We start from the raw sequence: 24090 nt of genomic DNA, 5'->3' as shown, positions 1-24090 counted from the left end.
CCAAAGTGTCCCGCACGTCCCGCTCCCGCCAGGCCCCTCGCCCCCGGCTGCCCACGCACCGGGAAGCGCCGAGCTCCCGCCCCTCGGCCACGCGCATGCGCGGCGCAGGAAGCCTCGCGAGAGGAGGGCGGGAGGCGGTGGCAGCGGCTCGGTGCGCGCCGTGGGGCAGCCTCCGGTGTCCGTGCCCCGCCGCCCCTGCCCCGCCGCCGGCCATGGCGGCGCCGCCCGCCTCGCCCGGCCCTCGCGGCCGCTTCGAGCAGGAGCAGGACCGCGCCGTCCGCGCCCTGGTGCGCTGCGTGACCAGCCTGCCCGAGGAGGAGCTGGGCGGAGAGCGCTTCCAGGCGGCGCTCAATTTCGCCTGGTCCAACTTCAGGTCAGCGGGAGCGTGGAGGGTCCCGGTGCCTGCCGCGGGGTGTGGGACGGGCCCGCCCTGAGCCCTGCCTGGGGGAGCCCCGGGCGCCGTGTGCGAGTGTCTGCCGCAGGATCAATGACTGCTGCTATGTCACAGTTGGATCTTCGTGTTTTAGGGGTTTTCTCCCGCTCTGTTAGACGGAGCCTTTCAGCATGTGCATTTAGCCGCCCAGAACTTTGTTGGAGGGAGATAGATACATTATGGTTGTGTATAAAGAGCAAGTGAGGAGGACTCTGCCAAACTGAGATAAACCTTCTGGCTGAGAATGCTGTGCTGCTTGTGTGAAGGGTTATCGCTCTGCAGGAAAAGAACGTGTTTGGTGTCGTTTGGGCTTGTCAGAAACATGGTCTTTATTAATTTGTAATGCATAGTTGCCCTTTAGACGGCCACCTAAAATGCCCATTCTCAAGTTTGACACACAGTTTCCAGTTATCACAGTTATTGTTCCAGTCTGTTCTGCCCGCTTGGGTTGGACTTGATGATCCTTGTGGGTCCCTTCCAGCTCAGAATGTTCTGTGAAAGCTGTGAAACTCACACGATGTATTTCCAATTACACCTACTATCGCTAACTGCTCCCCCTTTGAAATTGTATGCAGCTAGTGGCTAATCCATGTAAAATCAATGCTACCTTACATTTTTCATGCTGATTAAATGCTTTTTTGGGGAAGGAGTAGCATTGCATCTGTTAATGCAAACTACTAGTAGGCTCAAATAAAATTATTTTAATATGCAAATCTCACCTTCAGTTTTGGTCAGCTGTGTGCTTGTGTAGCTGTGTGCTCTTTTAGATTGGGGAATTGTTGGGGTTTTATTTGGATTTTTTATGTGTCAAGAAAACGGGGTGATGCGAAGTGAGCAAGAAACTTTTGACAGGGAGGGTTGGGAAGAGGAAGATTTTACTCATGCCAGAATTGTTGTCCAAGGAATATGCATGGAACATCAGCCTGAAATTAGTATTACATTTGCAAACAGTGAGACCTTAGGTTGTAGCAGAAATTCTCCTTAATTTCAAGTTTGTGAAACCTGTGATTTGTATTGTTAGATTTGATGATGTTTCTGTGCTGTAGTTCTTGGATCCTCCCGTTTATTTCCATGAGTGCTCAAGTCGTCTTCCATTCATGATGTTCCCAACTTGCCTAAAAAAAAAAAAGATCCTTTTATTTTTGCATGTATGTTAGTCATTAATTAAAGCTTTGAGTAACAGACTAAAGAATTATCACTAATAATTTCCCTGCAGCCTAATTTTTGAGGACAGGTTCTTGGTTTGAATTTTATTGTCTTTTCAGTGTGATATTCTAAATCTTTCAGTTCTTACACTTACCACCATTTTGAATTAATGATTTCCTATGTAAGCTTATGTGCTGTAATAAATTAGATATTTTCTTAAACCTAAATGCCATCTACTTAGTCAGAGCTATATTTTATCATGCTCTTATGCCAAATCCCTATACACAATTAAAATCAGACTAACGTGTGTAGTTAACAAAGTTTTTTTCTTTTCTTTATCATGGGCCTGTCTTCATCCTGCAGTGCTACTTACCAAAAATCCTTGTTAACTGCTTTAGAGTTTCACTTTCTAGTTCATTACTTTGCCATTGAGGTGATTTCATATTGTCTTTTGAATTATAGTCTATTTAGCTTAACTGTTGCTCATGGTTGGGATTCAGCAGTTTTCATTTCTGTCACCTGTTGCTGGAAGCATTGGTTTGGTTTTGAGGGCATATAGAGTGTCTTGACCTTGTGCTCAGTGTTGTCACATCTTTTTCCCTGTTTTTTAATTCTCTGTATCTAAACAACCTATTCATAGCCTACTTTAGTCTCCAAAGTCCGTTTTATTTTTCACAAACTCTTGTTTTGTCCCTGTACATATATATATACCTTTGTTGGTATATCTCTCTTTATTTTTGATCAAGCTCTCTTTTCACTTAGACACTCTCTTACCCTTTATAAAATGGAGCTTCTTTTGGGTTTAGAGGCCTTCCCATGTGGGTGTTTGTTTTGCCTGTGCCTGTGATGCAGGTCCCAAATAATTGTGTGCATTTGACATCAATGCCTTTGACAACACAGTTCTTGATCTCCTTGCTCTACTTGACTTAGCAGACAGCATACTTTAATTGCTTAGTTTGCTGGTACAGTAGTAATTTTCCATTCAGCTTAGAGCGCTGCTAGATGTAACCCGCATTCCATTTTTTCTTCTTTTCAGGCCAATTATATTTAATCTTTCTTGAGCTAAGAGATGTCAAAATTTATTTTTTTTTTATGCTTAATGATGTTGCTAAACTGTGTGCATTATTAAACTAGTAATGTTGTCTTCATATATGTAAATCAGCTTTATGCTCTTCTTTAGCTTCCTTTTAAACATATTCTAATACAGATTTCTTACACAGATTTCACCGTTTTCTTGATGTGAACAGTCATAAAGTAGAGAGAACAATAGAAGGGTAAGTTTTATGTCTATATATTGATAATGCATTGGTTATAGATATGCTTTTTAAAAGCCTTTTTGATACTATTTGTGTTATTAGAATACATGAAAAATTGGTAATTCATTCTGACCTTGGGAAAGCTGCAAGCTGGAAAAGACTAACAGAAAAATTTCTGAACTTGCCACTCCCAAGTACTGAAGAAACAAAGGTATGTACATTGCAATTTCCTTGTTCTTTTTTTCCATCCCTGTGCATTTACACTGGCAATGGGAGCTTCATTTGTAATGTGTTGGAAATTTCAGGTGACTTAGTGGTGGGCTTTGGAGTTGCTGTTCAGGTCATGGATTTCCAGAAATGAAAATTTATCTTCTCAGGGTTTCAGCACATGGAGTTTCATGACTTAAAGTACACGATCTCATTGCAGAGCAGGTGTTTTAGGGTCAGCACTGTACAAATGCTGAAGCTGGAGTCTAGGTGAATCTGGATTCCAGTCTGTACTAAAACAACAATGAACTGAGCATTTCTTGTTCTTTGCCATTTTTTTTACCTTAAGTAATCCATCTGTGTGCTTTGGTTTTAGGGTTTTCAGTTGGAGTGCTCCTGTTCTGTAGCTTCCATATTGAGACTGGGTGTGTTTCACTATTGATACACTTTGTATCACATCAGTTTAGGATATGGAGTGGATGAATATGGCAAAAATTGTCTCAGTTTTCTTTCCAGTTTGGCATAATGAATTAGATCTTAGAAAGTTTATCCTGTTGGTAGATTTAAGCTTATCATTTAAGAGGTGGTGCTCCATATAATGGTGTTCTTTAATAGAATCATGTGTTCTGAGCTGCAGTCTGATTTTACTTCTCATTGAACTGACATTTGTCTTTCTTTGGATGTTCTAGGTTCCTTTTTATTTGTGGGGGAAACCCAGGAGCCCTTAATAGTTTACACATATTCAGTTACTGTACTATGGTCTCTTGATTTTTGAAAATGTATCTTTAATAGGGCTTGTTTTGAGATTTGAATGAAATTAAAACCAGCCAAACCAACCAGCCAAGCAAGCACTTAATACTTGAATATTCCAAGTATCCTAAGATTTTTTATTTCCTTCTTAAAAATGCAACTGGGGTGTGGCTGGACATAGATTAATCTCGTATTTGGGAAGTTAAATGGCATTTGGTTTTTAGCAGTGACACATAACTGGGAAGATTAAGTATTTATTGGTTTCTATGACTGGTAAGTGAAACACCAGTTCACTCAAGAGATTCTGTCAGTGACCTACTGGTTTTCTTTGACAAAATCAGTAACATATTATAATCCTTGTATAGTAGGTGAGTATCATGCTGCTTTATCAGGAATTTGAATAATTTTTTCTAAAATGCAACTAAAACTCATTCCAAAACAGTTTTGTTTGTTTATGAATGTGTGAAAGTGTATAAGGATTTAGACAGCAGAATGTGTAGATGTGAAGTGGTGGCTGAAGATCTTTGTAAAGTTACAATGAGGCCAAAGAAAAATCTTTTTATAACAAGAAATGGTTGTACATTGGTAAACAGATTTTAGGGAATGAACAGTAATACAAATCTCTGGACCATACCAGTTTTGGCACAGCATTCTAACCTGATTGAAGGCCTCTGTTTCACAACTGCAATATTTGAGTTAAAGATTCATCCTTAATGATTTTCAGATCTGAGAAGATAATGTGAACATGATATTAAAATGTAGCCATCTTAGCTAACTTCATTTTAGCCTCTGTTTGAAATAATTGGCCATATGAAAAGCAAAGCTGAGACTTGCTTTCCTGCAGGCCTGTTACCTGTGTCCTTCCAGTTCATGCACGTTTATGTGGCTGTCCATTTATCCTTTAGGTGACTTCTTACTTTCACAGTGCTTGCATCTATTCCATATTCTCTGATTATTGGCTCAGTAAGAGGCAGGGTATGCTGTGGCTGCTTTTGAAGGATTTGTGTACTGATTGGCTAATTAATAGGCAGAAGAAAATGGGTAACATTCAATGACAGGTTGCAGATGTTATTTTTGTGATTCAGGACTGGGGAATGGGAGCTAATGGGGACCATTCCTGCAGATAATAGGCTGACTTTGTTACTAAGCAAAATCTTTTAGAGCACTTACAGACTTGCTTTTTTTTAATGTGTTTTAAAGACGGATACACACTATTCCATACTGTCTCTTCTGTTGTGTTTGTCTGATTCACCATCCAACACCACCTATGTGGAAAAACCAAGAGTCAAAGAAGTGGGTAAGTTTGTAAGATGTTTATATGGCTAATGAAAGATAGAATCTGCAATGCAATCTGATAAGAAGGACATTTTTCCTTTCCATTTTATTATCTCCTTCACTTCACCTTGCTTTATTGGTTGTCATTATAATTTATACATTTTAAATAGCTTGCAAGTCTTTCCTCCCCCTGTTTATGTTGCATCACTTAAGTTTTCGAGCCACTGAAGTACCTTGGGAACTCTCTTTGACTTGTACCACTATCACAAACAAACTTCTCCACCTGTTCAGCAGTGCTTACATGCTCAAAGCCAGACAGTGGATTTCTATCCTGAGTCTCTGTCTTGCACCTCAGTATTATATCTCTTGAAAAAGTTTTGGTGATGTAAATTCCTACGTTTCCTACATAATCAAGGAAAGGGAGATACATTTGAAGGTTTCCAGAGGGAGATCCCAGCTGCCTGCTTTCTAAAGTAGGACTTTTTCACTCAGTGCCTGAGAATGAGGCTTGTGCTTGAGTGGATACCATCCCCCATTTGTTTACAGTGTTGTATGATAGACTGAAAGAAGACTATTTCAGACTAACCTAAAGAAAATCTTGCATCTTAAGATTCCTTTTTGAATGATCTCTGCACATTCCCTCGGCGGTGTTTTGAATGCACTTTCAGCCCATTCCAGGAATGTGAATATGAAGAAGTTATCTCAAACAACACTAATTACAGTTGAGTAAGCTTCATGTTTAAGATATCATATGTTGTAAGTGTGATTGTTACTTTGAAAGTATTGCACATCACATCATGGGTATGTGGTGTCTTTTTGGAGAGTAAGACAGTTCTTGGTTTATGTTGTTTACAGTCTGGGATCCTTGTGCATATTTAAATTCTACATTTGGAATGTTTCCATTGAGCTGAATGGGACTTCCTAGTCACAATAAGTGGTGTGCTGCATTCTTGCATGTTTTTCCAGGATTGAAGTAGGGTAGGGTAGGGTAACATAATATAGTTAAATGTGCTGATGGCACACTGTGTTGCATATTTTGAGTGTATAAGCAATAAAGTTGAGAATTAGTAAGGGATATACATGGTTGAAATGTCACAATTTATGTCATGTTGAAAGTGTATAACCTTGTTAATGGAACAGTGGTGTAACCTTAACTGAAAGGGAATGTCTTTTGTTTTAGCTATAGACTGTCAAGATAATTTTAACTTCAGAAGTGTTTCTAGAGGAAAAGAAAGAGTTATGTGGTACTTACTATTTTTATATTTATATTTTTCTTAGAAAAGGAAGAAGAATTTGATTGGGCAAAGTATTTGATGGAAGGAGAAGAAATTTACTTTGGCCTCGGCGTAGATACACCAGTAAGTAATTTCTTAAGGTAAAACCCCAACTGTATAAACTGGTTTGAAGTGTGTTAGAGACCTGATTGAGTTGTCCTAGTTTGTATGCTTTGCATGTTGATTCTTGCAGAATTCCCCAGTACTCTGCTCAATACCATGAAATAAGACAGACCCAAGCAGAATAACAGTAATCCAAATACTTTTGTTTTTCACAATGTTTTGACTTAGTCCTGCAATAAAACTGTCTGCTTCTGCTGACCCTTGCTTCCACCTAATCAGAGCTTGCTGCAGTTCTGTGATCTTTTCCAGATCTCTCATTTGCTGGTTATTAATGTTGTGTATAACTTAAATCATTCTCTGTTAGACAGTTATGTTAGTCCTAGTGTCCTGAATTTACTTGATAGTGTAAAAAAGAATAGTTAATGTTTGGCTTGAATAGGAGCTGAATATAGATGTGTCTGCTATTAGTACTGAAGTGTCCTGGGCTGTGTTGTACCTCATAGGATTTGTCTGGAGAAAGTGAAGAGGAAGAGGACACTCAGCCCTTGAGCAGGGAGGACTCGGGTATTCAAGTAGACAGGACGCCTTTAGAAGACCAAGATCCAAATAAGAAGACAGTACCTAATGCTTCCTGGAAAGGTTAGAATAAGCTGTAATTTTTCTGATATACATACTAAAATTTAGCAAGGCAATACAGCTTTTTTTTTTTTTTATACTTTATTGAGGTATTGTGTTACAGATCTATAATTGTAATATAAGATGCATGTTACTGTTCATTAGTAATTTTTTTACAGTAAAGAAACAATGTGGAAAGTTTGATGTGGTTTCTGTTACTGCCAATGGAGAAGAATTCTGTTCATTCCTGTGGAAATTTACATGAATATTCCAATATGGAAATGAAAACTTAGAGTTAGTGTAGCATGTTGTATGGATAGAATGGATTTACATTACAGTACATAAATTTACATTACAATACATAAATTTACATTCTATTGTATGGGTAGAATGTAAATTTTTCAGTATCAGAAAGCTGAAACAAAATTTATTTTCCAACAGAAATAGTTGGCTCATTTGCAGGTATTAAATGTTTTTGAAAAAAAGCAGGTTTATTTAGTTAAAACACTACTGGCTTTTTTTTTGAATACCTTCAGGGAGTATTAAATGTAGCTGTATTCTTTTTCATTAAATATTGTGGGGTACAGTTTACTTGGCACATGACAACTGCATAGAATATATTATATGAGCTGTAGCTATCTAACTGGGATTAGGCAAAGTCCTGTTGGCAATTTTAGAAAATTTCCTGTTCACATTTTAGAAAAAACTGTTTTAGGTAATGTACTAAATGTCTAATAAAAAGGAGTGTAGTGATAAAGTTGATGACATCTGGCAGTTTATTTTTTAAGTCAGCCTGTTGTTGTATATAGCATTTGACAATTGCCTGAGACAGAAGCATTTTTTGAGAAAAAATTGGAAACCATGTAAATCTTCAAGCTTAAAGAATCATATGTCCTAAGCTGGAAGGAGCCCTCAAGGATCATCAAAGTCCAGCTCCTGGTCCTGCACGGGGTCACCCCCAAGAGTCACACCGTGTGCCTAAGAGTGTTGTCCAAACATCTCTTGAACTCTGTCAGGCTGGTGCTGTCACCACTTCCCTGGGGAGCCTGTTCCAGTGTGCAACTGCCCTCTAGGTGAAGAACCTTTTCCTAATATCCTAAACATCCTCTGACACAGCTTCAGACCATCACCTCAGGGCCTATCACTGGTCACCAGAGAGAAGAGATCAGTGTCTGTTCCTGCACTTTCCCTCATGAGGAAGCTGTGGGCCATGGTGAGGTCTCCCCTCAGTGTCCTCCAGGCTGAACAGACCAGTTGACCACAGCTGTTCCTCATGTGGTTCATCTCTAGGGCTGTCACTGTCTTTGTAGCCCTCCTTTGGACACTCTCTTGTAGCTCTTTCTTATATTGTGGCACCCAAAACAGCTCACAGTACCCAGGTGAGGCCTTACCAGCACTGAGCAGAGCTTATTTTGTAGGACTTTTGCAACATTTGAGAAATGTGGCATTTCTGTGTCAATTAGTTTGTGCACAGTGGTATTAAATTCCCAGTGCAGTAAAGTGTAAATGGTAATTCATTTGAAAAGATCTGTGATTCTGCAGCTGAGTGAATAGGCTTATTAATAACTTCTTCCTGTGTTTTGTAAGCATTTCCTGCACAAATAATTTTTTTGTAAGTTTTGTAAGCATTTCCTGCACCTTGCTGCCTGTGCTGTGTTTTCACAGTCGCTGAGCCTGATGCCCGCAGCTGGCTGGAGCAGCACGTGGTGCCTCAGTACTGGACAGGAAGGGCTCCTCGCTTTTCACATAGTTTGCACTTGCATTCCAACCTGGCTGCAGTCTGGTAAGAACACAATATCACTTACATGTTCCTTCCTGGCATACAATGCTAAATACTGACTGTTTCAAGCCTCTTTAAGATACTATGGCTATGACAATTCACTTAGGAACAGAACTAAAGGGGTGCAAATTAATAAGATGAACAAATTAGCTGCTTTTTCTATTAATAGATTCTTATCCTTTTACTTAGTTTTTATTAAGTTTCTCATGTCAGAGAGGGGTGTTTCATTTTTCCAAGATGTGAATTTTGTTTGGCTTGACCCTTATGAAAGTCTCTGAGGACCTAATATAGGTGGGTTGTAAGTGGTCCTGGAAGTGAGGAGTCCCCTAATGTTTACATTTTTAAAACGTTTTTCGTGCCAACCTTACAAAGTTAAACATAATTTTTGTGTGGGGAAGGAACTTAAAATAGTATTTTACCATAATCTGCCATGGTCTTGGAAAGAAAATGAGAATTAAAAATAAAGGGGAGTCTAATTCTTTCCTGTCCCAAATTTTGATGTGTCAGTATTGAAGGTCATTAGCTTTGCCCTTGGTTTTCTTAATTTAATGAATTTTTTAATGAAGGAGTTATTTTAGTATAAGGTGGTTGTCTAGCCAGCTATGAACCACAATTTGCAATGAATATTAGAAAATGGGTAACATCAATAAAGCAACACTGCTTCTGCTGCAGTGTTGTTAGGAGATGTATGTTTTACATATATGTATGGTATATAACTAGTATTACTTGATTTGAACTTTGTGATTTTGAGTGTGATTGCGTAACTTTTTCCACTGATGATACTGATGAGTAAAAAGACTGAAAATGTAAATAATCATTCTAAATTCTAATATACTTTGCTAAAATATGAAAAGGTACTGAGGAAGGTTTACAAAGAATTGCATAAGGCAGGATCATAAGAGAAAATTCTTAGGTGGCTATGAAGGTTTCCACTTCTTAAGTAAACTTGTGAGTTAAAGAGAGAATTTTCTTTTATGGGTTAGAGAAACTGGTATTTTACTTTTTAGCTTAGTATTTTTTCTAGAAAGTAATGATAAGATTTCACAGCATTGAATGAGAAATAACTGATTAAAAATAACTGAATAATTAAAAAAAAAAAACAACAAACCAAACCTACAATGTCCCTCCCCCTCCTGCCCCTGCCCCTACAATAGTGGATATACAATACTTCAGGCATTTGCTACTTAATTTCTTGTCTTTGTAAGATGAGATTATATGTGGGTGTTTTCCACAGTATCTTGCTTAGCAATATGAAAATAAACTGTGCTTTTTAAAATGTCCCTATGCACACTGAATCTGTTTAGATGTGAGCAGAAGAAAACTAAGCCTAAAGATTATTGCTTTATTCTTACTTTCAGGTGATTCAGCTTTTATTTCAGCCATTAAATTGTTTTACTTTTCTGTTTTTTAAGGGACCACCATTTGTACACCAGTGATCCTTTGTACGTGCCAGAAGAGAGGACGCTGGTCACAGAAACTCAGGTTATACGAGAAACTCTTTGGTAAGTGCAGCATCACAAAGCTTGCATTTTAACTTTTAGTGTTTCTCTCAAGGAGATCAGAGGGCTATCTTTGAAGATGTCTGAAGAGGGAATTATTACTGAGCTTTTAATTTACAGTTTCTGACAGTAAAGATGCTGCTTGTGTTGTTAACCATTCACATTTGAGGCACTGGAGCAGGTTGTCCAGAGAAGTTGTGGATGTCCCATCCCTGGCAGGTTGTGTGCAGCTCTGAGCAACCTGGTCTGGTGAGAGGGGGTCACTTCATGGCCTAAAGGCTGGGACTAGTTGATCTTTAAGGTCCTTTCCATTCTGTGATTCATGAAGAAGAAGGTAGCTTGCTACTTGTTTTTGGCATTGATTATTAAAAGTCTAATTGTTAAAAAGAACCTATTTGTTCTTATCTTGTCCCTGTAGATTTATAAAACAGTGTCCAGTTTTAGAAAGCAGACTGAGTCATCCTATAGCTGGAAATCATCTCAACTGGAAAGAAACTTTAGGAAATATCTACTTCATGCCAGTGTTTAATTGTTTTTGTTCTGGCAACAACTTACAGTACCAATAGCATCATACTTGATCTGAGGTCTCCTGTTACTCAAAGAAAATAAACTTTTAGGCAAGGGAGAGCTAGTTCTTTTATTAATTACGTATAAGTCCATTAAGGGAGAAAATTACTACTCTTTTTGTTTCTTTTCAAGGCTACTTTCAGGAGTGAAAAAGCTTTTTATATTTCAGCTGAACGATGGAAAAGTGACTGTGCGGAATGATATTATTGTAACTCATTTAACCCATGTAAGTTGTTTCTGGATCTCGGAGGAATATGTCATTAGAAAGTTGTAATTTGTGGGAATAGGAAATGAAAGTGCTTGTGGAAATTTTTACAGTTTTTCTGCATATTTCTACAATTGTGCTTCATCTAAATTGGAGCATCTGGCTTAATAAAACTGAATGTGCTTTTCTTGTATCTGAGAATGTGATGAAGCAATAGTAATTGCAGAATTTTATAATATTTTAATTCGTAAAAATAATATTGTAATTCAATTTATGAAATACAGTTAGATGATTCTAAAAGGTTGGTTTGTTTTTTTTTTTTAGAATTGCCTGAGATCTGTATTGGAGCAGATAGCAGCATATGGTCAAGTTGTATTTAGACTACAGAAGTTTATTGATGAAGTGATGGGACACAGCCCAGAAAGCATAATGCATGGAACAGTTTCCACTCCAAAGAAGACTACTGAAGCCCCATTCAGAACCTACCAGGCTTTTATGTGGGCTTTGTATAAATATTTCATTAGCTTTAAAGAAGAACTTACTGAAATTGAAAAATGTATAATCAACAAAGGTACAGTGCAAGGGAAGTTTTACATGAGGGAGATACACAAATAATTACAAAAATAAACGTAGACAAAATCTGCGTTTTTGTTGGATTTTTTTTAATGCATCTTGGATTTTTTCTTTTATTTGCAGATAAAACAATCACACTTTCTATAGTAATAGATAAGTTGTCTCCTAGACTGGCCCAGCTGAAGGTGCTTCACAAGGTGTTCAGCACAGGAGTAGCAGAAGTGCCACCTGACACTAGAAATGTTGTACGAGCATCTCATCTTCTTAACACCCTCTACAAAGCTATTCTGGAATATGACAGTGTTGGAGAGGCATCTGAGCAAACGGTGGGGGAAAAAGAATTCCTTCCTTAATAGAAAAACACACTAGAAATAACTACATTAGTTACTAGATTTAGTAACCAATGCATTATTGTTTTTTGGCATGAATTCACTCAACCTGGATGCAAATGGGTTTATGGGAGTGTTTTCTCTCCACAAGAGCAGTGTTTACTGAGGACCAAGGGGAAGGACTCTGGAAAATTAGGGGCCAGGAAGCTGTTTTGAAAGAGGGAACTTTGGAATAGCTTTCACTCCTATTTCTACAACTGCATAATTCAGTTGATGCTGAAATGTGGGGGTTTGGTTTTTTTTACAGTAACTTGATTATACTATTGAAAATATAGTTGATGTCATTTTAGCCTTTTGTTTTCCTAATTTCTGATGTTATGAAACCACATAGTGTTTTATGACTATCCCTTGCTGCTTCAGAGATGTTAGGGTGAAAAGATATGGGTTGGATTTGTGATTACAACAGTAACAAGGGGAATCATGAATAATATAGGCTTCCATTAAAAGAAAAAAAAAAGCTGCAATTTTTATTTTAATGTTTTATCTTTAAAATCCTTTGGTGTAGTTGTGTATATATGTTACAAACTGATTACACAATTAAGAGATTAGGCTTTGCCATGTTCCTTTCAATGTTTGGTATAAAAACACTCAGCCAGTTTTTTTCTTTTTTCCTTTGAATTCAGGTATCCCTTTTGTTTTCTCTCTGGGTTGAAACTGTGAGGCCATACTTACAGACAGTGGATGAGTGGATAGTCCATGGTAATTTGTTTGATCCTGCAAAGGAATTTATTATTCAGAGGTAGGGATGCTTGATACTAGACACACATAATGCTGTGCAAGTAAACCTGTTGTAGAACCTAGGGTAAAGGGTAACAGTAAAAGCAGGTTTTCACATTCGTAATTTTGCTTAAGAAATAATTTCTTAATCATACTTAATCATAACTTGTTTCAAACTTCTCATTAGGGAAATTACATAGATAGGGATCTCTACCACATATTGTTGTAGAGTAGAAATCCATTATTTTGGGTGTTTTCCATCTATAGTAAATAGTGAGCAGGCTGACTTGGAATGTATTGACTTTTTTAAAAAGCAATTTACCACTTTTCAAACCCAAGACATTTGCAAAAATTACAAAATTTACTTTTAAATTCTTCTATTAATCTTAAGTTGTTATGAATTAAATGCTATTTGAAATTAAAATACTCTGCTTCTGGTTTGTGGTAAAGTTAATATGGTGTCTTAAATTACATGTTCATATCCTAAACATTACTTGAGCTGTTAATTTTTGTTCTGTTGCTATGCTACATTTTGTTGGTCCCTTTTTTTGACAGCTTGGAGTGGAAAGTGAATATAGAAATTAAAGTTCTGGCTTGTAATACAAATCCATTTTTTCCTATCTGCCAAACTTAATTGAACCTGTGTCTGTTAACACATGTTGAGGTGAGCATGAAGTAAGACAGCAGCTCTAGCAGTACTATTGTAATATTCCCTAGTAGCAGAGATCCTTAGCATTCTGGTTCTATAATTGTGTTTTCAGTGCTACCAACAAAGCTGATCTTAACTTACATTTATGCTTAATTTTAATTATCTAATTCAGGTTTTTCCATCTGACTTTAAAGACCAAACTGAGTATCTGATGTAAACAACAAAAGAATCCAAAGTGAACTACAAATTGAGTTTCACAAACTCTAGAATTTTTCAGCTTTCCTAGTAGTAGTTACTTCAGTTTGAGGTTTTAAATAAGTCAGCAAGTCAGTCCCTCATCATTTTGACACTAAGGATGCATGCCACTGTGAATAGCTAACATCCTGGACAAATTTAATTATAATTGCTCTACTTGACTTGCTGTTGGGGTTTATTTGTTTGTGTAGTTGTTTTATCTCCCGTGAGCTAGTTGTTTATCCTTTTCCTAGATAGTTTGCAAATAGGGATGAGCTGATTTTATACTGTTTTGAAAATGCTTCCTGACTGTTCTAAGAGAAAGGCAAAGCACAGAAAAAAGAGGATACAAATCCTCTAGTAGTGAAGTTTCCTTTTGGAAAGGAAAATACTCAAGAGCTTTTTTATTTCTTTGCAGAAACAAAAACGTTCCAGTTAATCACAGAGATTTTTGGTATGCTACCTACACGTTATATAGTGTGTCAGAAAAGACAGAGAATGAAGAGAAGATGAGTGATAATGCCAGTGCCAGTTCTGGCAGTGATCAGGCCCCTTCAAGCAGACAACACACAATGGTTTCTTTTCTAAAACCTGTGCTAAAGCAAATTATCATGGCTGGAAAATCCATGCAGCTGTTGAAGAACCTTCAATGCAAAGATGGCTCTCCACAGCAGGCTGCATCAAGAGGTGAGATGTCAGTTTGCACACCATTGTGCCTTAGGCTGTCTAACAGTATGGGTGTATTTTTGGGAATGGGCTTTCCCTGGCTTTAGAAGAATATAATACTCTGTGGAATGCCAATATTGTGGTGGGTAACTTCAGGTCTGATGGAAAACACTCTTCCAATGCAAAACAAGTGATAAGAGCAAAGTGAATAAAGTTGAGAATTCCATGTTCTTTTTATTGCTTTAAATTTTTCTCAAACTTCTTTTTTTTTTGTTATGAGACAAAATCAGCTTGTATGTTCTAATAGTAAAATTGGTGGTTTTTGATAAATAATTGTTTTCCATTATTCAGTGGTTGAGTAATCTAATGTAGCATGTAAAAATTTTTTTTTTAAAGTTTACTCATAAGTAGATGAAAGATGTTTGGATGTCTAGGATATTCATCTTGAATGATTGTAAAACATAATACAGCATTATAGCTAATGTTGGATTTGGGGGTTTTTTGCCTTTTTTTAAGGAAACAAAATAATTTTTTAAATTTTGCTGCTTCTTCATGTTTAAAAGTAGAGGTTGTTAAATTATTTTGGAGACTCACTTCAGTACATACTGAAAGATTGTCAGGTGCTAAAATTTGATTGCCTTTGCACCTGAAGTAGGAAGTTCTTTAACAATCTCAAAAATATTTCGTATTTCAGATACTTATTCTGCAGTGCATTTGAACATATGTCTGATGTTAGGCATTGCACTAGTAGTGTAATTTTAAATATGTATTCAAGGGTATTTTGTTTTCTGAATAGTGGTCTAAATGTAGCATTTTAAAAGTTAGCTTGTGAATGTTGGACTGTGGAGTTCTTTCAGTGGAGATGATGTTTTGTGCAATGTGCTGCCCAATTCAGATGCTGAAAGGAAGAGTTTATATACGCTGTTCCTGGAATCGGTGCAGTCTCGCTTGCGGCACGGGGAGGAGTCTGTCCCAGACATTATTACAGAGCAGCAGGCCACAAAGCAGAGCCTGATAAAGATGCAGTCCATAGCAGAAAGACACTTGGAACTGGATGATGTCCATGACCCACTGCTGGCTATTAATTTTGCCAGGTAAATGAATGATCCTCCTGTGTTGTTGAGAGCAATGTTCAGCCTGGTGACATTTGGTAGATCACATTTTCATTGCTGCTGCTACTGAAACAAGCAAGTTCAAAATAAAGGCAAGCCCCAACAATCAGTGACAGAAGCTAAATAGACACTCTGCTTGTGCATGGTTAAAGAAAAACAAGTAAAATCAAAACAAAAGAATAATGTGTTACCTGCAGTTGGCAGCATAGAAAATTGGAGTAGTCTTTATGATAGCAGCCTTTTAGCAAGTAAGTGGCTTAATAGTGAATGCCGTTTGTAAAATCTGAACTTTTCAATGAGTTCCCTTTGTTTTTGTACACGATGTGTTTGATTTGCACCAAGTATATTCTTAGAAGAATGCAGGTTCAGTTTTGCCGTGCTTAAATCATTTAACTGTAAAAGCCTTCCAAAATTCATGTCACTTGCATAAAAATTCTTCATTCTTCATAGTAAGGGAAGTCCTATAGAGAGTATAAATGTGTTGGAAATTAGCAGGAAGGATAAACTCTGAGAATCTTATGTGATTACAAATAAGAAAATAGCTTTTTATGTTTTTACTAAATACTAATGGTGTATTTACATGTTTTAAAACTGACAATAAAAAAGGAGGAACTTGTTTTAAAGAAATTATAGATAGGACTTGGTTTCCCTTTTATATTGGGACTATTCTGGTTGTCAGAATTGCTACATTAATTCAATATCTAGCTCATTTAGTCTATCCAGGCAATAGCTGCTATGAGCTGGACTTCCTCTTAGAGTGGTTACAACTGGCAACTAGCTTTTTAAAGAATATTGCAATAATTTGATACTTTCTTTGTAAAAACAATTAAACTTGCCAAATGTGTAACACAGACACTTTCTTCCCATCATATAATAGTATAGATAATATGTTTCTCAGGAGTGTGCCTTAAGCAGTTATGTGATTGTAGAATGCTGTCCTCTGTGATACTCTCATGTCTGGTGATACACAAACAGTGTGATGGAGCACTTTATAGGCTGGATACATGCTCTGCTTATAATCAACTTTTATTACCCTTGCAAAGGGCCCAATTGATTAAAATCCTTAAAGGTATGACATTGTTTTATACCTTGTATGAATAATGAGCCTTCTTCCCTAATTTTGCAGATTGTATTTGGAGCAGAGTGACTTTCATGAGAAGTTCACTGGTGGGGATGTCTGTGTGGATAGATCCTCAGAATCTGTGACCTGCCAGACTTTTGAACTGACACTGAGGTCTTGTCTTTATCCTCACATAGACAAGCAGTACTTGGAATGCTGTGGTAATTTGATGCAAACTTTAAAGAAGGATTATAGGTAAGAAAGTAAATTTCTTTTTCCTTAACTTTGTTTTTTTTTATTACCAGTAGTATGTCATCCCTAAAAGAAGCAGTTCTATGTTGTGTTTCTACTCCAGTTTGATGAACAGCTATAAAGTCATTAAGGAGAAGAGGTATAATATCTGACATGATAGACTCTTGGGCAAAAACTTGGTCTAGGTTGAATCAACAGCAGAGCTGTCATTTCTCATCAGTGGGTGTTTGGTGAGGATATTATTTCCAACAGTATTTCTTAGTAGGGTTGTCATTTTAAATTAATTTCACAGAGAGGGACAGGATTTCCAAACTCTGCTATTTCTGAGAATTACCTAGCCTATAAGATAGCTTCCAGTGAAGTTAATGGAGCTGTTAAAGCTTACAGGGAAAAATGCTTTGTTAAACAAATGATTCACTGTAGACTTTGTTATGTTTGTATTCAATACTGAGTTTTTGCTGTGAAGAGTTTTTAAGATTTTTTTTTTCTGTAACAGTTTTGTTTTGCATTCACTTGTATGATGAGACTCAGGAAATGTTATATGTTTCTCCTGTTCAGGCTTGTAGAATATTTGCAGGCAATGAGAAATTTTTTCCTTCTTGAAGCTGGAGATACCATGTATGACTTCTATACATCTATTTTTGACAAAATTAGAGAAAAGGAAACTTGGCAGAATGTTGCTTTCTTAAATGTTCGCCTGCAAGAAGCAGTTGGACAACGATATCCTGAGGACAGTGCAAGGTAAAGCCCAAAATATGCTTTAGTTATGTTTCTTTCACACTTAGCTGTATTAATGTACTTAGCTTGCACAGCACAGTACTAATTATTCTGTACTCATTAAAACACTGTTTTTAATGAAGTTTTGAGCTGTTCTCTTTTCTACCCAAGTCCTCCAGATTAAATCAGACAGTTAATGGTTAGCAGTAAGAAATAGAACTAGCTACTCATCTAAAACAGATTCTCACCAATTACATCATCTGTTTCCTTGCATAGGTTGTCAATATCGTTTGAAAGTGTTGATACAGCAAAGAAGAAACTCCCTGTCCACACCTTAGATGGTTTGACATTGAGTTACAAGGTAGGGTTAAAATGGCTGCAGTTCTTACAGATACAGATTTGAAATGTTGTATGAAACCGACTTACATTTTCTATCTTTATTATCCTCTCCTCTTCCTAGGTTCCTTGGCCTGTAGATATAGTTATAAGCTTAGAATGCCAAAAAATATATAATCAAGTTTTTCTGCTCTTGCTGCAAATAAAGTGGGCCAAGTATAGTCTAGATGTTCTTCGGTTTGATGGTAAGATACTTCATCAGTGAAAGTTTCTGTGTATTAAGATATTCTGTTTTGTGGTCTAAGGATATGATTAGTCTTCTGCTTTCTGCAGTAAGGAGTGTAAACTAGTTAGTATTTTGATTCATTCTATAAAATAATAATCTCTTTTAGTGTCACAAACTACATGTATTAAATTGGATGTGTTTTTCACTTCTTTCCAGCCTCAGGGATGGCTCCATTCATGCATCCCCTTTGTCTCTTTGATTCTAGTCTAGTTAGTTATATTGGAAACTTGCTACTTCATTCTACAGACTTTGCTGTTGAAAGAAAGTCTGTCTACCACACCCTAATGTTTATGTATAGTCCTTTTTATGCATAATACCTTGTAGACAATGTATAAAAACAAGATGAAAAAAATACTCTATTTGAGGTTGAAAAGCAGTAAACTGTTGGGGGATTATAGAAAGATTTTTTAGTATTTCCTTCACCAAGTTCATGTTTTAATCTTCCTGTCCCATGTAAAGTGGATATAGACTTCATGTCTTAGAAATGTAAATTAGGAAGTTGATGGGTTCATGTATATTTTGAAGATCAGCTATGTAATGATCTTCCTAAAAAGATATGGTTCTTTACCGTTTAAACTTTATGGGTGTGACTTTTTGTTTAAGTCTTTTCCCAAAAAGCACAACATTCTTGTCCTTTTTTTTTTTTTTAAAGAATTAGTCTCTGCTGCAGAAAACTCACAGGTGAAGGAAGGAACTTCATTAGAACAAGGAACACTTCCTGTATTTGGACCACAAAAAGAAAGTATAAAACAACAAATACATCGCATGTTCCTCTTAAGAGTGAAACTTATGCATTTTGTCAACAGTCTGCACAACTACATCATGACTAGGGTTTGTCTTATATCACAGTTTCATTTATCTTAGAAACTTGTAACTGGAGATGAAGTATTCCTTTTCCTTTAAAACTAAAAAACCCTCTCAAACAAAAAGCAAAATGTAAATATAATGTCATTTCTGCACATGTTTCAGTTTCAACTTGGCCATTTTAAATGAGTAATTCTAAAAATGCGATAGAAGTTCTACATGCATGTGATTGATCTTTGGGTGTTACTGATTCTTTTGCCTGTTTCTTCCAGTTCTAGATGACTTAAGCACAGTAATGTAAGATGAAGTTTCTGTAAGCTGTAACTTAAGAGCTCTTAGGCTTATAAAAGTATTACAACACATATTTTAGTTGGAGGGATTCTTCTCAAAAATCTCTAGTACACAGTGTATACATGACTTTCCAAATTCAAAGGCAATGCCTCTAGATACATATCTGCTCTGTTATTGCCTTTTTTGCTTTAATAAAACTAGTATATGCTCCAGTTCAGCCTCTCTCAGGATAGTCATTGTGTCCCTGTGTAGTGATAATATATCTGTTTCTGTGAAGAATGTTGCTCTGTAGTTCTGAGAAGAACTTGAAATTTTTGCTATTGATGGTAATTTGGAGGCTAATCCTAAAATTTGAGAGGGAAGAGCAAATGAATCATGCAATTTCAGACTCCTTAAAAATGTATTGGAAGAGAGTCACAATCACTTGTGTACAGCATTGAATTTAATAACTTTGGTCTTCTTTTTAAGATTCTCCACAGTACAGGCTTGGAGTTTCAGCATCAGGTGGAAGAGGCCAAAGACTTAGATCAATTGATAAAGATTCATTACAGATATCTATCTACAATTCATGATCGCTGCTTACTGAGAGAAAAGGTGAGTGAAAAATTAGTATGTTTGATGTATTGAGTTATCAGGACAAGAAAGTACTTGTGTACTAATTATGCAGTCTGTTTTGCAGCATATATACACTAAGCAATATATAGGTACACTCAAGGAAGTAGCTTTCCACACAGATCAAGTTTTCCTTGCTATTCTCAGCTCACTTCTATCAAGGAAAAAGGATAAAATTGAATTGTTTATATTGGGGACTACATAACTTGTTTCTTTCTAGAAGATGGGAGTTTTTGGACTAACCAAGGCTTGTTAATGTTATGGGGATTATACATACTGGTATGGCAGGAAATGGAGGTACCTGGATAGCTTTGTCACCTTTTATCCCACATACTGTGTGTGCAAAGTCCACATCCAAGTAGTCAGCTGGAAAATGAATTGGGGAACAAATACAAACATCTTCACTTCAGAAGAATCACATTGTACTTTGGAGATTGTTTTACAGGTTAGATTAAATGGCACGTGAAGCCTTTGTATTGCAGTGTAATAATGAAAATTATTATGCTTAACAATGAATATCTGACTTACTCCTTGTGTTTTAATTATTTTAGGTGAGCTTTGTGAAGGAAGCTATCATGAAAGTGTTAAATTTAGTACTGATGTTTGCAGACCGTTGGCAAGCTGGTTTAGGGGCTTGGAAGTAAGTACACAAGTAAAATTCTCCATGGTCATAATTTTGGAGCTCTGAGTATGATTTTGTGACCAGAACTGCACCTCCAGGTGAGGCTGCACCAATGCTGCATACAGTGGGGCTGTCACCTCCTTTGTCCATCTGGCTGTGCTGTGTTTGATGCACCCCAGGATCAGGTTTGCCCTCCTGTCTGCCTGGGCATCCTCCCTGCTCACTCTTGTTGAGTTCTTATTGGCCAGCACCCTCAGATCCCTCTCTGCAGCCAGTTCTTTCCCGTTTTCTACTTCTGCTTGAGCAGCCTGCTGCTTGAAGGATGGATGATGCTGGGCAAGTCTCCAAGGCTTTGTCAGACACTCAGAAGTTGATGTATGGTCCTGAAGCCAGCTGGTGTGGACTGGCTTACTTCATATTTTTCAGGACTTATTTTCTTTGGCACAGATGCTACCTAAAACTTAGATCCCACTCTCTTGTGACATTAGGAAGTTGCTATTTTTGGCGTGTTTTTCTCATTCAGAGTGTCAGAAATAATTTGTGAATGCTGTTGATAAAGACTGAAACTCAAAGCATGTGATTGCATGCTCTTGTCATGAAAATCATGGCAGGAAAAAGTCATAACTGTTGTCATCTGTATCTTCTTGGGAGAGGGGAAAAAGGAAAGGGAGTGACTGTTGTGAGCTGTGTCTTCTCCCTGGACTGCTGAGTGTTGGCTGACAGAGTCCAAAGTGGAATTCAAGAGACTGCTGGATGGTAAAGCAGTGTGGGTGGCCCTGTTTCACTGGCTGTGTAGGTCCCCAGTGACCTCCGAAGCAGTAAGGACCAGGAAAGGCTCTCTTGCTTACAAACCTATGTAGGAATGATAGGTGTCAGTAGAATCACACAGTTCCTCCAAGTCACTGCAGAGATTCCTAAAATGGTGATGAAATTATTAATGCCCTTTTGATGGTGCTCAGATGCTCCTGTCAAAATTGCCTTTGTTTTTTAGAAGTAGCATGTGCAGGTATAACTGAAGTATTGTACCTTCAAGCCAGAATTCTGTGTAAAGAGTACTTTTGTCATTTACTGTGAAATTTGGTCATATTTTGAAGATAACATAGAGGCTGGTCTGTTAAGCATTCTCTGTTAAACTGTTTTTTAGGATGGAATCCATAGAGAAGATGGAATCTGATTTTAAAAACTGTCACATGTTTCTTGTAACTGTTCTCAACAAGGCTGTCTGTCGAGGCTCTTTTCCCCATTGTAAGTACTTGAGGCTTTTCCATACCTGAGCTTACACAAATTTGCAAGGAATGTGTTTAGGTTTTAATCTGTTCTAATGTTTGTTGGCACATTTTAAATAATCTCATTTTGTGAATCATGCACAGAGGGACACCAAGACTTAATCTCTTACTAAGTTAAAGTCATTATTTTTTTAGAGTATTTGTGCCAAGCTTTTCCATGACAGCTATCTTCAGTTTATCTGTTTACTTGATGAGGGGAAGGTGTGCAGCCAAGCAAGTGACAAGCAGTTTTCTAAACTAATGAAACTAAGTTCTGGGGGCATAGAAGAGCATTCTTTTTGTTGCTATTGGGAATGACAGCTGTGATATATCTTGAGCAGATAGGATTTTAGCATTATGGTGCCTCAGCTGCAGCTGCACTGGGCTCTTGGTTCTGCCCATCTGTTGTAAGTCATTTCCTTGGCAGTAGAAACAGCAGAGGATGACATATCTATGCTTCTACTTACAACCTGGTATGAGCTTAAATTTTTCATCAGTGCCAGTTTGAGTTAGGGGGGCAGCTGCTCAGTGAGGTTGTGGGGTATCAGGGTTAGCTGGGGTGCAGATGGGTGTTCTCATGGGTTTCTGCACCACCTGTAGATGTGCCATGAGGACATGATTTAGTGCTGGACTGGGCAATCTTAGGTTAATGTTTGGACTTGATTATTTTAAAGGCATTTCCCAACCTAAAACCTGTGTTTAAAACAGGCAATATTTGCCATCACTGCTACTCACATCTACCAGAGCTTGTCTGCAGAACCATCCTTGAGCATGGCTTGGTGTATATAAACCTCCACAACACTTTTATGTACAACAGTATTGCAAACAAAGGAGCTAATAATTTCTTACCAGTTGCTACCACGTGAAATAACTAATGGGTAGCTGATGATGAGTGTGGTGAAATATTATCTAAGCTGTCAGAGACTTACAAAATGTCTTACTCTCCTGAAGTCCTGAAGTATTACAATTTAAACCGGTATCCTCTTAAAGGACAGAATTGAATATTGCAATAAATGTTTGCAGAGTGCTGCAAATGCAAATATTAACTGTGTTTTTATGGTTTGTTTCACAGTGGAATCTTTAGCTTTGTCACTGATGGCTGGCATGGAACAAAGTTAACACCCACTTTCACTGAATTAAGGAAGAGCTGATAGCAGGATTTATGTTGAAATTCCTGTGTTAAAGAACTGTAAGCATTTTGCACTCCAGTTTAAAATGTATATAGCTAAATGTTGCTGGTGTTTTGAAGCTGTGTAAAATATTTTAAAATGTAAATAGTGTACAGGTATTTAAGTCTGTTGGTTGTGGCAGTGTTTGTATAGGCTTCAACATCAAAAAACATGTATAGTGTAAAATTCATTCCATGTAAACAATCTTACTTGAAAATACATTAAATATTTTTCACGCTGAAAAAAGGAATGTTTTTTCTTTAATTATGAGTAATTTATGGTTTACTTTTTCCATTAGTTTTTCAGCTGTGAATAGGTCACAGGGCAGTGTGGAGTGGTGTGACTCAAATCTTGGTGTTTAGAAGGTTGGTTGAGTTAATTTTTGGCCTTTTTTTCCTTTGCAAAAAGGCTGAGAAGTATTCATTGTCTTTGCTTAGTGGTTCTTAAGAAATCTTTAATAAGACTGTTACAAGAAGGTGATGTAAAAAAAATACAAGATTAATTTATCAAAATGGATTATAGCAGAACATAAAATACCAGTATTTTTTATGTTAAATGTTCAAATGCTTGTTAATTTTAGTGGTAACTGGTCACTTTAAGTAGGATTAAGATGAAAGTGTGTAATGTATTAGTTGTAATGATTGGATTGTTGAGATGTTCAAATTTGGACAGATGTGACTTGACCTTTATCCTTCTGAGCCTCTTGCAAGCAAACATTTACATCTAATAGCTGATCTCCTGTAAAGCAGTAGGTTGTGATACAGAAGTGTACATTTCTGGACAAGTAAATGTGGAATTTGTTTTGCACGAAATGACTTGCCCTGTCTCCTCCCTTTTAAAGTTTCTCTGGAATTGTGGCATCAGTACACCTGCATTAAAAAAGAAAATCAATCATAGCTATTTACCTAATGATTTTTTGAATAAATAAAAGATTTGATAATTAGAATTTCACTGTTGTGTGTGTTTCTGCTGAAATTCAGTCAGTAGCTTAAAGTTTGAGAAATGTTTCTTTAAGGTAAATGAAGTATGTCATTACTGGGACTATGTGGCTCATTATAATACTATTTTTTCAGCTGTAAACTAATAATTACTTTATATGAAAGTAGAATGCTTGTGTTTGAACAGGAGATCTCAAGGTTCTTCCAAGTTATAGCTATGAAATGTTTTGAGGAAAAGAAATTTGGTTTTTTTCAAGTATACCATTGAGGAAGTTTCTGCTGCCCTGTAACATGTCTTCTGTTTGACTGAGTGGAGGTTTTGCTTTAG

The 24090-nt window shown here is 37.1% G+C and overlaps 1 protein-coding gene across 2 annotated transcripts; it reads left to right on the top strand.

The window, feature by feature from the left end:
• Positions 1 to 150: 150 nt before the first annotated feature.
• Positions 151 to 23775, top strand: TUBGCP5 (tubulin gamma complex component 5). Of its 2 annotated transcripts, XM_064711484.1 has the most exons (24): positions 151 to 373; positions 2800 to 2853; positions 2938 to 3046; positions 4993 to 5089; positions 5678 to 5788; positions 6346 to 6425; positions 6908 to 7043; positions 8685 to 8802; positions 10212 to 10301; positions 10998 to 11091; positions 11395 to 11641; positions 11767 to 11969; positions 12656 to 12771; positions 14051 to 14319; positions 15194 to 15392; positions 16537 to 16725; positions 17281 to 17463; positions 17716 to 17800; positions 17900 to 18020; positions 18714 to 18892; positions 19625 to 19750; positions 20320 to 20408; positions 21535 to 21635; positions 22728 to 23775. In XM_064711484.1, exons 1-24 carry the CDS (start codon positions 213 to 215, stop codon positions 22772 to 22774), a joined length of 3204 nt encoding a protein of 1067 aa, XP_064567554.1. In that variant the 5' UTR covers positions 151 to 212; the 3' UTR covers positions 22775 to 23775. The 2 variants fall into 2 exon arrangements, with proteins under 2 accessions (XP_064567554.1, XP_064567564.1); XM_064711494.1 differs by lacking the exon at positions 5678 to 5788.
• Positions 23776 to 24090: the final 315 nt, after the last annotated feature.

This window comes from Zonotrichia leucophrys, chromosome 1 (genome assembly GCF_028769735.1).
Source record: "Zonotrichia leucophrys gambelii isolate GWCS_2022_RI chromosome 1, RI_Zleu_2.0, whole genome shotgun sequence".
Taxonomy (NCBI): domain Eukaryota; kingdom Metazoa; phylum Chordata; class Aves; order Passeriformes; family Passerellidae; genus Zonotrichia; species Zonotrichia leucophrys.
Note: the sequence above shows the minus strand (reverse complement) of the source record. Positions and strands in the feature narration are given on the sequence as shown.

Coding starts and splice junctions, on each gene's coding strand:
- TUBGCP5 (XM_064711484.1), top strand. CDS start 213: ATGGCGGCGCCGCCCGCCTCGCCCGGCCCTCGCGGCCGCTTCGAGCAG. Junction 374..2,799: donor TTCGCCTGGTCCAACTTCAG/GTCAGCGGGAGC, acceptor TTTCTTACACAG/ATTTCACCGTTTTCTTGATG. Junction 19,751..20,319: donor GCTGCTTACTGAGAGAAAAG/GTGAGTGAAAAA, acceptor TAATTATTTTAG/GTGAGCTTTGTGAAGGAAGC.